Raw genomic sequence first — 10,769 nt, forward strand, 5'->3', positions numbered from 1 at the left:
GCAAAGACATGTGATAGCAACCAGACTCATACAACAAAACCAATCATTAATGGCTAAAAACAAGCTCATAATAATACTCTTCTTTTTCAATTTGCTATTGATTGAATGAACAGCATACTTGTGGGGATCACATGCAATACTTAATGCTTCTTATATATATATATATATATATATATATCTATATGAAGAATAGTGGGGGAAATTAAAGAGGATATCATAATACAAGATTTGGGAGTCATATCAGAAGCCCCACAGACAAGGTTATGCTTCATGCCTCACTTTGTTTGAAACCTTTAGCTTTGTTAATGCTCTATAGAGCATAATTCTATGGAAAGATGAAGTGTCTTCTAATCAAAAGATTAAGTGATTTGTATCTTATCCTTGCAGCTAAAGAATGAGAGAAGCAGCTTTATTAAAGCAAGTTAATTAATTAACAGTTAATGTTGTCAACTTGTAATCAGTTAATCTCTTTTCTGATGATAAGTTAAACAGAGGTTAATTGGTGTGAGTCTGTGTGTTGTTATTAGTTAATGAAACTATGGAAACAATGAAAAAATTAATTTGATTTGGTGGAAGTGTGAGTCATGAGTCCACTTATTAAGGTTTGTATGGGGAATCAGTACAGGGGAGTGTAGTGGTGGAGCTTGGCAATTTGATGGAAATGGAAATGAAAATGAAAATGAAAATGAAAGAAGGGGGTGTCTTTTCAATGGCATGTGGACTTGTGCAACAAAAGGTGCTTCTTTTCTACTCAAATAAAGGATTAGGATTAGGATTAGGATTTAGATTAGGATTAGAAGGGATGATGAGACTAAAGCTTTTACTTTCAGATAATCCTTGTTTAATATTTAATATTTGACTCCTCAAGTGATATTATAAAATATTTTTTTTTTTTTGAAAAAAAGTGAATAAAACCACGTCGATTAAAAAAAGAGAGCAACGACAAAACTCCAGGAGAGAGATCAATGCCTACCCACCAGGAGTGGAAACAGGTTTGAACTTATCTTTATAAATTTATAATTTATTTTATAAATTATTATAAAATAATTTATAATAATTTCTTTTTTCTTTTGTGTATAAGTAACAGGTTTGAAGTTTGAACTTATTTTTGGCTTGAAAAAAAAAATTAAAAAAAATCAACTCTCATGTTATAAAAATAATTTTTTAAAAATAAATTAATTAATTATATATGTTAATAATAATAATAAAGTACATACAAATTACAACAAAACTAAAAAAGCAGAGTACAACAAAAAAAATAAATAAAAATAAAGATGGGATATGTACAATAGATCCGCTGGTGGTGGATCGACACAACTCATAATAATTGTACATTTTTTAAAAAATTTACTCTATTATTATTAGACACAAACAAGTAAATGTATTATTTAGTTCATTTTTAAAAAAAAAATATATACCCAGGGCATTTATGTGAGGTTTTAGAATAGATTTTTTTTTTAAAAAAAATTGTTTTCTTGAAACTTAAATTTTAATTAAAATTTTTAATTTATTTTTTTTTATGAATTTTTCAACGAGAATCAGTAGTGCAAAGTGAATTCATATAAGTACAGGGGAGTGTAGTGGTGGAGCTTGGCAATTTGATGGAAATGAAAATGAAAATGAAAATGAAAGAAGGGGGTGTCTTTTCAATGGCATGTGGACTTGTGCAACAAAAGGTGCTTCTTTTCTACTCAAATAAAGGATTAGGATTAGGATTAGGATTAGAAGGGATGATGAGACTAAAAGCTTTTACTTTCAGATAATCCTTGTTTAATATTTAATATTTGACTCCTCAAGTGATATTATAAAATAATTTATTTTTTTTTTAAAAAAATGAATAAACCACATGCATTAAAAAAAGAGAGCCAACGAACAAAACTCCAAAGAGGAGTACCAACAGTCTACCCACCGTGAGTGGGACAAGAAAAACAAAAAAACAGGTTTGAAGTTTGGCTTGAAAAAGAAAATTAAAAAAAATCAACTCTCATGTTATAAAAATAATTTTTTAAAAATAAATTAATTAATTATATTGTTAATAATAATAATAAAGTACATACAAATTACAACAAAACTAAAAAAGCAGAGTACAACAAAAATAAATAAATAAAAATAAAGATGGGATATGTACAATAGATCCGCTGGTGGTGGATCGACACAACTCATAATAATTGTACATTTTTTTTTAAATTTACTCTATTATTATTAGACACAAACAAGTAAATGTATTATTTAGTTCATTTTTTTAAAAAAAATATATACCCAGGGCATTTATGTGAGGTTTTAGAATATATTTTTTTTAAAAAAAAAAAAATTGTTTTCTTGAAACTTAAATTTTAATTAAATTTTTTAATTTATTTTTTTTATGAATTTTTCAACGAGAATCAGTGCAAAGTGAATTCATATAACAAAAAAGAAAAGGTACAAAATAGGAAGAAAATCACTGGCCTTAGCAACCTTTCAATATATTGATTTTATTCCTTTTGTCCTATGTGATCAAGTATGTCCTTTTATGTGGAGTGTGCCATGTTCTTTTTAAACATAACAAATTTATAATTCATTTATTTAATTTAAATTATATAATAATTTTTAAAGGCGCACTAACGTGATCTCTGACTCAGTGTGTGTGGTTAATGGGAATCCTTTTTTTTTTTACCCACTTTAATTAAAATAAAATTGATGCAATACTTGTCTCTTTATTATGATAGCCAGAGTCATAACTCTTCTAGTAACAGTGAGGTCTTGTCCAAAATGTTCTTTTTCTTTTATTATTATTATTATTAAACTATAAAAAGGAATTTTATGCTTGTTTTCAACTTGAAGATTCCTTAAACTATACCAAAAATCAAGGTTTTGATTGAATTAGTCTTTGAGTTACATGTGTACATTAGATACCTTACAGCATTTTTGTTTTTTTATTTACAGAATTGATGACAAGTCCCTCTGTTTAAGGGATTACCAAAAGAACATACAAGTATAGAGATATGCTAATTACCGTGGCTTACTAACTTTTAAAAAAAATCCCCATATTTTATAATCCGGAGAGGTGAAACCATTATTTTTCCTACAGAAGACCCACACCCAAGCCAATAAATAGTACTAATGAATAGTATTAACCAATGTATACAGTGCATAAACAGTACTATCAAGGAAAATTCAATCTTACCCTCCTCTTTGCACTTTTGTGTCGTATTATTAGACTATCCAATAGTTGACTACAATATGTATTTTGATTTTTAGCATTAAAATCTTATGCTATTAAATAAATTATAAATTCATTAATAATATTCTAGATAAAATAAATAAATTAATAGTTTTGGGTACATATTTGTTTATAAAATAAAAGAAACATACTTACTTACACCTTTAAAAATGGATTCCATATTATTATAAAAGTTTTTTTATTTGTTTATATGCTCTTATAGCTGAAAACCTATTAATAAATATAGATTTAGTTATTTTTATTTATTTCTTTTCGTTTCTCAAAATGAATAAAGTGAAGAGTGGAAAACCTAGTTTATTTTTTTATAATTTTTTTTTAATTGACTAGCTGTGAGGGTACATATAGGGGTACACAAGCAAATATAATTTTTAAAGGGTGTTCAAGTAATTTCTCATTTTTGCAGGCCCCCAAAAGAAGAAATATATCTAATAGTTTTATGGGCTCAATTAGTCTTTGGGCTTATTAGTCAATCCAAATAGGAATACAACCCATAAGTCTTAATTGGCCTATTTATTATTCTCGGTTAAAAGAAATCAATGTTTAAATTTATTATTTCTAAATTAGATGCATGACCTAAGTCATCTCATTGACCAACGGCCTTTGGGTCAATTGGTATCGGGTCCCTTGCGTAGGGCATTCGTTTTGGGGAGGACCCGAGATCGAACCTCATGTCCTACGCAAGGTGAAGGTACATGGGTCGGGCGCTGGCCTTGCCTCCCCACACGCTGACGTCCCCGGGTTACGGTGCTTGTTACCTTTCTCAAAAAAAAAAAAAAGTCATCTCATTGAATTATATATCTTTTCTTTAATCCTTCTTGTCTTAACTAATTAATAAACACACACTACTATATATTGGTGAATATAGCATTAGTTATTTCTCTCTTAATTCTTTGCCCAAACAATAGCAAATATCAATAGTACTATAAAAATAGATATATCCAAGTTCCTAAAAAGTAGTAATATGACAATAAGGTGAGCATTTTAGGTATTTTAGCTATCATTGGCAAATAGTTTAATTAAAGAGAAAATTGCTTCTAAATCAGAATAAAAGGTTGGTAGTCACTAATATATAATTAGAAATATGCTAGCAAAAAAATTTTATTTGCTTATATACCTATACAATAAAAATTAATTTGTAAATTTTCTAAATTTTAGATAGATATATATGTATTTTTTTATTTTTTTATTTATTCTTTTTGAGATGAATGAAGTTACTAAGTAAAGAAAAAAAAACAGTTTTTTTTTAAAACAAATTTTTGAGTTAAACTTTTCATCACATGAGTATATTTTCAATGTAGAAAAAAATATTTTATTTATGTTTATTATTTTTATTATTTTTTAAGGGTTTTTTATTTTTATTTTTATTTCCAAATGTATTATCAGAAAAATAAATATGTGTAAATAATTTGCAAAACTAATCCAAATTTGTGCTGTGAAATGGGCCCAAATAAACTGCAGCCCAAAACCAAATTGGCAAATTTAGGGCTTTTTATTTATTTATTTAATTTTTTTCACATGTATTTCTCTTATTTCTCTTTGGGCGTTGAATACGGAAATCCCAACCCTGAGAGAAAAAAACAATATGAGTTCTTTGTCTCTTTGGCTGCTTTTTTAGGGTTTATTTGCATTCTCTTCACCGCCTTTTCGTGCTGCGGATCACGGACTTCATCCCGTTTCAGGTGATTGTAGTATCATCTCTTCCTTCTTTTCCATCTCTGTGACCTAATTTGTTGTTTTTTATTCAATTTTATGGGGTTTTTTCGCTGTTTTTTGATCGTCATGTGATGTTTGGGGATTTCAAGAGGAAAAAAGGTCGAATTTTGGGTAGAATGTGGTTTTTTGTTGTGCCTAATAATTGGAATTTTTTTTTTGTGATGAGTGTAGGTATTAATGCTAGTTTTCATTGAACTTTTGTATTGGGAGTGTTTAGAATTCCTGTTCTTGTTTATCTGATTGAGAAACTTAGGGTTTCAAGTAGAATTCTTGATCAGTGTCAAGCTGAAGCCCTTGACCTTGAATTGTTATCCTGGCATGATTATTTGAAACTTGAATGGTTGGTAGTTCTTGTATCTGTTTTTATGGAGACATGAATGTCTCAGAGTTGATTTGGACTAGCTAGAGTGTTGGTCTTTAGCATATGTTGAATATTAGTTGTTCTTTTGCTAGGTGATTCGTTTTGCAGATATAATTGTTCTTGTTCTCACTTAATCTCCTCTGCAATGTAATTCATTTGTTGCTAGCAGGCATGAATTGGTTGTAGCTAATAGGCATGAACAGTCGGGGCATGCCTGAAGTTGTTTGGCCATTGCTATAAAGTTTTTGTTTCCATATAATTGTCCACTTTCTCACTGATCACAGCTTCAATTGTTATTGTTTCTCATATCTCAATGTGAACTTTAGTCTTTGTATTGGAATTTGTTTTTAATTTTCTTTCACAGAGCTTCCCAGTCTAGCTATCTAATGGCGCCCAATATTTGTCAGATACCTGTTGCTGTTGACTTTTTTCTTAATTATTAAATGATGTACCGACAAGATAACCAAAACCTTTTGTGAGGAAAGAGGCCTTCACATATATATAATTTTCTTGATTGTTACTAATGTTCAAGTTCTTGTATAAATATAACATGCTTAATTTTTACATAGTAGCTCTCAGACTGTTATGCTACATTTTCTTATACATGTAGTTTCAGATTGTTATACAAACTTTTATATAAAGGGATTCTGATATCAGCCTACTCCAAACAAATAATCATGCACCTTCCTATAAATGACTTTTTGATAAGTCGCATTATAACTTTCCTCCTTTTCTAAACTAAACAATTTACAACTGCATAATTAAAACACAAAGAGAACTCCTCGGGCCATCTCATAAGAACGAAAAATTGTATTTGGTGAGTCCTAACTGTTACATATTGAAGTCATGCTTCTGTAGTTTTATGGTTAGATTCCTGATGTTGGTTTTATATAGTATGCTATGTGTGGCCATTGATCGCTATTCCCATGCTTTTATTTAATCTTGTTATTTCTTGAGGAATAATTTCCTTTTCTGTTTTGTTTTGTTTAGGAATTACCTCTTCTTGATGTTTTTCCATTTATATCAAAGTTGCATTGTGATTATTTCTCATTGCAAGTTAGCATATGCTTGCTTTATCTTGTAGGTAGCTGATATCAGCATAACTTGTTTGGTTACTTATTGCTATCAGTATAGACGACTCATCACTTGGAAGTGATAACTTGGTTGCATCTAATTGCAATACTTCATGGTGAACGGTGCCCCAAAAACGTCGGGAGGATGGTATTTTAGTAGAGCAGAAATTGAGAATAACTCTCCTTCAAGGAGAGATGGCATTGATCTGAAGAAAGAGTCTGAACTCCGGCAATCATATTGCTCTTTAATTCAGGATCTGGGCATGAGGCTCGGAGCGTATGTACTTCCCCAATGTTCTTTTTATATAGACTTCTGTATATCTATTAAGATGATTTCTAATGACCAAATAAGTTATTTTATAACAATGTTTAAATATGCGATGAACATTGGAAAATAGTGTGAAATTTGGGGATGCTCAAGAAAGCATCCTTGCGTAAGAAAACATGCTGTAGCCATTAGATCTAGCACTCACCTTAGTTATTAACCCATCTTCTGCATATATTTTTTATTTGAGATCCTTTTTTGCTGCATTTAGGCCATTGCTGAGTTGTTTTGCTGTACTTGCCATACATTCCACTTTCTTCTTCTATTTTCCAAGGCAATAGTCATTGTTTGTGGATAGGTTGTTAATCCCATTGCAGAACATCTAACTCAGTTATCCCATAATCTCAGTCAATTACTACATGCTAATATTATATTAGCCTCTACATGTGTTTGTGTATGTGTGATAAACTGTATGCCCATCATACCCTTGTTTTATCAATCTTGTTTTTCTGGCCAACCTTTTTCAGTTATGCATAGTGTTTTGGTTTCTTTTAGTTGTCACCTTCTGCTCAAGTTGTTAGTTGGATATTTACTAGTTTCGTATCTTGCAGGCCACAGTTGACAATTGCAACTGCTGTCATTTTCTGCCACCGGTTTTACCTTTACCAGTCTCATGCAAAAAATGATTGGCGCGTAAGAAGCGATATATAGAATCTCTGTTAAACATTCCCATGCACTCTGTTCCTCACATGCGATGTGATCTTGAACACCTACTAATTGGCTTTATTATGATCTGAAAATATTAGCATACAAATAAATATATTTGTAGTTGTTTTCTTGCTATTTACAGAAACAACAAAAAAGTCTTACTATCTGCATGTATAATATACTATGTTGAAGAAGTGAAATGTGTTTTCCCCCTTATGAGACGGTTGATGTTCCATTCTAATACACATTCAGATAAACATCTTAAGGTAGTTATCGAACTAACTTGAAACTTTTTTTTCTGTCGCTCTTTATTTCTTACAATGTAGCATGGTGCCTGCCAAGTTTTAACTTAAATAACTTTAACATATTTGCTGCTTTGCTGTCAGATTGGGAATGCTGCTGGACTTTTACTTAGTTTTGCTATAGTTAATTTTGCATAATCTTGTCTAGAAAATTTGGTAGCATAAAATAGTCTATGAATGGTTACTTTACCTTAATGGGCTATTTCACACCAAGTTTGCTCAAGTCATTTGGAGTCTTGACATGGTGGTGTGCAGCTTGGGCATCCTAATTGAATGTTAGATTTGGTACAATCATAGAATACCTTTTTTCTTATTAAGGTTCCATTTATCTAACTTAATGTGTTGGACTGTCAGTTAGTTACCTTTGGTGTCAATGTTGTTACTGTATGTCTTTTGCTGCCATCATTGCGACACAGTTAAGGTTGTGCTGATTTACAGACATCATACCATTTGGTTACATAATCTGGAAGTGCTCTTCTTTTGCTTATATATAGCTGTACAAGTTGATCAATTTTTCAAGCTTGGAAATTGTGGCAAGTCTTTTTCTCCACATTTATTTCATAATGGTTACATTGTTGTTTATGTAGTATAACTGTCTATTTGTCAGACTATCGCAACTGCATGTTTATTTCATGCTGCCAAAGTAGAAGATACACCCATCTCGTTGAACAAGGTGGTGACTGCCGCTTATGAGATGATTTACAGAAAAGATCCAGATGCTGCACAACAGATTCGTCAGAAGGTATTATAGACCTATGCTTATTTTGCAGTTCTATCGCATGTAAATTTTCAACTTGGAGATTGATCCTTATTCTTTTTATTTAATGAGCAGGATGTTTTAGACAAACAGAAATCATTGGTCATCCTTGGGGAGAGAATGCTGCTTGCAAACATTGGATTTGATTTCAATGTTCAGCATCCTTATAGGCCACTTGTACGAGCTCTAAACAAATTTGAGATCTTGGAGAAGAATGTTCGACAAGTTGCTTGGAATTATGTTAATGATTGGTAAGGAATCATTTTATGCTGTTGTGTATTTTTATATGTCTTCTTGAAAATTGTTTTCATTCTAGAAAATATTTTGCTGTCTCCCTATGCAGGCTTAGGACTACATTGTGCTTGCAATATAAACCACACTACATTGCAGCTGGCTCGCTCTATATTGCTGCTAAAATTCACAATGTGAAACTTCCATCTGGAAAAGACTATGCCTGGTGGAATGAGTTTGATGTCACACCTAAACAGTTAAATGGTTAGACCATCCTCCAACGCTTAAATAGCTTGTTGCTGTATGTACTCCTTACAAGTTCTATATCCATTATTGAGCTTTTCCTCTGCAATTACATACAGCTGTTGTGCAAGAGATGACAGATATACTTGGTTATAAGAGGAAAAGTTTGCCGACTTGCCCTACTGAAAAGCCAGCTGAAATTTCATTGGCAAAGAAAAAGGGTGATTCTAGCAGCCCTGAATCCTGTGTTTTGAGCAGGCCAGGCTCATTGACTAGAAACTCAAGCAACGACTCAGATGGCCAATTAGAAATGATAAACCAGAACCATCCCAGCAGCTGCAATCCTGATGGTAAGCAAGTTTATGTGGGTGCTGAAATAAAAGCAGAAGTCCAGGCCCGTGGCCCTGATGCTTCTGAAAGTGTTGCTGACAGTGAGAAAAGTCGTAAGGGCATGGAGAAGGCCAATTTAGAGCCTATTCAAGTTTGTGATGCTGTTGAAATAAAATCAGAAGTCCAGGCAAGAGGTCCTGATGCTTCTGAAAGTGTTGCTGACAGTGAGACAAGTGGCAAGGGCATGGACAAGGTTAATTTAGGCCCCGATCAAGTTGGTGTGGCTGCTGAAATGAATACAGAAGTTCCAGCAAGAGGGTCTGATGCTTCTCAAAGTGCTGCTGACACTGACACAAGTGGCAAGGTCATGAACAAGTCCAATTCAGGGCCTGTTCAAGTTGTTAATGGACTTCACACTTTAAACATGGACAAAATTTTAGCAATGAGGAAAAAAAGGAAGATTGAAAAAGAGAATGAGAAAAGGGCTGCCGCAATTAAAAGCATGGGTGAAGATGACTGGATTGAGAGGGAGCTAGAAAAAGGGATACTGTCATCGTCCCAATCAGTTGGTAAAAAACATAAGGTAGCTTAGACTTCGGCGGAGGCTGCTGTTAGTCAATGAGACCAGGTTTATTCCTTGATATAGTCATTTATTGTTGGCAGGTGAATGACCGGAAAATTAAATCCAATAAATGCATGACTGCTGAATGATAAAGAATACCAACAATGAAGTTCTGCACAGTATTGGTGACTCTGTGATTCACAATTTCAGTGTTTTTAATTTTCGGTAGCAGCTTTCCATTTCCGGCTCCGTCTCTCTTTGTTCTTGCAACATTTGAAGGTTCTAAACGCAGGCTTCATGTAAATACTGGTTTCCAAATTCCAATGTATATATTAACATATAAAATTGTGTGTTAGTCAGGGTCCTTAGCGCAGAAGCAAGCATCGCCAACACTTGTTCTGTGGTGGCTGCAAGAGACGCTCAGAGTAACTGTGTCTGAAGCAGAAGAAGCCATTAGCGAAGCTATTTAGGAAGGTGTTAATTTTGATGTCGAAGTTTTTAAACACAACCGCGAAGGCTGTCACTTTTTCTTGCCTTCATTCTCTATTTGTCGATGAAAATTTTGAAATAGGATTAGTAGTAACTTATATGAAAGCCCCATTCAATTTATTCTCTATTTGCATGACCAAATTTTCTGTCACATATATATATACTAATTGTTTTAATGTACACTGTACAGTTAACTGATCATGGTTATAATTCATTGACAATGTTTTGTACATGCCTGAACTGTCTCCATGCTATTGTTTTTCATCTATCAGGTTTTATAAATGTTTTTATTGGTTTGTTGAAATGTGTTGAAAGTTAAAGCTGGTAAAGAGAATGAGATGAATTGCAGATGGATTTAGGCTCTGCTGAAACAACAACAACAACAACAACAACAACAAACCTGGTGCTTGTTTTGACAGAGCTAATTCTTGGGGGAAAAAAAAGGCCTTAAAATCTTATGATAGTTTGGGAAACACGCGCACGCTCAGGCGTGCATACAAGTTCATCAGAGACTA

At 32.4% G+C, this 10,769-nt stretch overlaps 1 protein-coding gene across 5 annotated transcripts; it reads left to right on the forward strand.

Moving 5' to 3' along the window:
• Window positions 1-4,767: 4,767 nt before the first annotated feature.
• LOC120280448 (cyclin-T1-2-like) lies at window positions 4,768-10,454 on the forward strand. 5 transcript variants are annotated; one of them, XR_005542338.1, is made up of 9 exons: window positions 4,768-4,899; window positions 6,379-6,644; window positions 7,244-7,325; window positions 8,250-8,384; window positions 8,475-8,650; window positions 8,743-8,894; window positions 8,993-9,786; window positions 9,867-10,044; window positions 10,126-10,454. XR_005542338.1 is itself a non-coding variant. In XM_039287292.1 (8 exons), exons 2-8 carry the CDS (start codon window positions 6,481-6,483, stop codon window positions 9,912-9,914), a joined length of 1,551 nt encoding a protein of 516 aa, XP_039143226.1. In that variant the 5' UTR covers window positions 4,768-4,899; window positions 6,379-6,480; the 3' UTR covers window positions 9,915-10,454. The 5 variants fall into 5 exon arrangements, 4 of the variants coding, with proteins under 4 accessions (XP_039143226.1, XP_039143227.1, XP_039143228.1 ...); XM_039287292.1 differs by having other exon boundaries at window positions 9,867-10,454; XM_039287293.1 differs by having other exon boundaries at window positions 6,424-6,644; window positions 9,867-10,454.
• The last annotated feature ends 315 nt before the right edge of the window (window positions 10,455-10,769 follow it).

The sequence above is a fragment of the Dioscorea cayenensis genome, chromosome 17, assembly GCF_009730915.1.
Source record: "Dioscorea cayenensis subsp. rotundata cultivar TDr96_F1 chromosome 17, TDr96_F1_v2_PseudoChromosome.rev07_lg8_w22 25.fasta, whole genome shotgun sequence".
Lineage (NCBI taxonomy): Eukaryota > Viridiplantae > Streptophyta > Magnoliopsida > Dioscoreales > Dioscoreaceae > Dioscorea > Dioscorea cayenensis.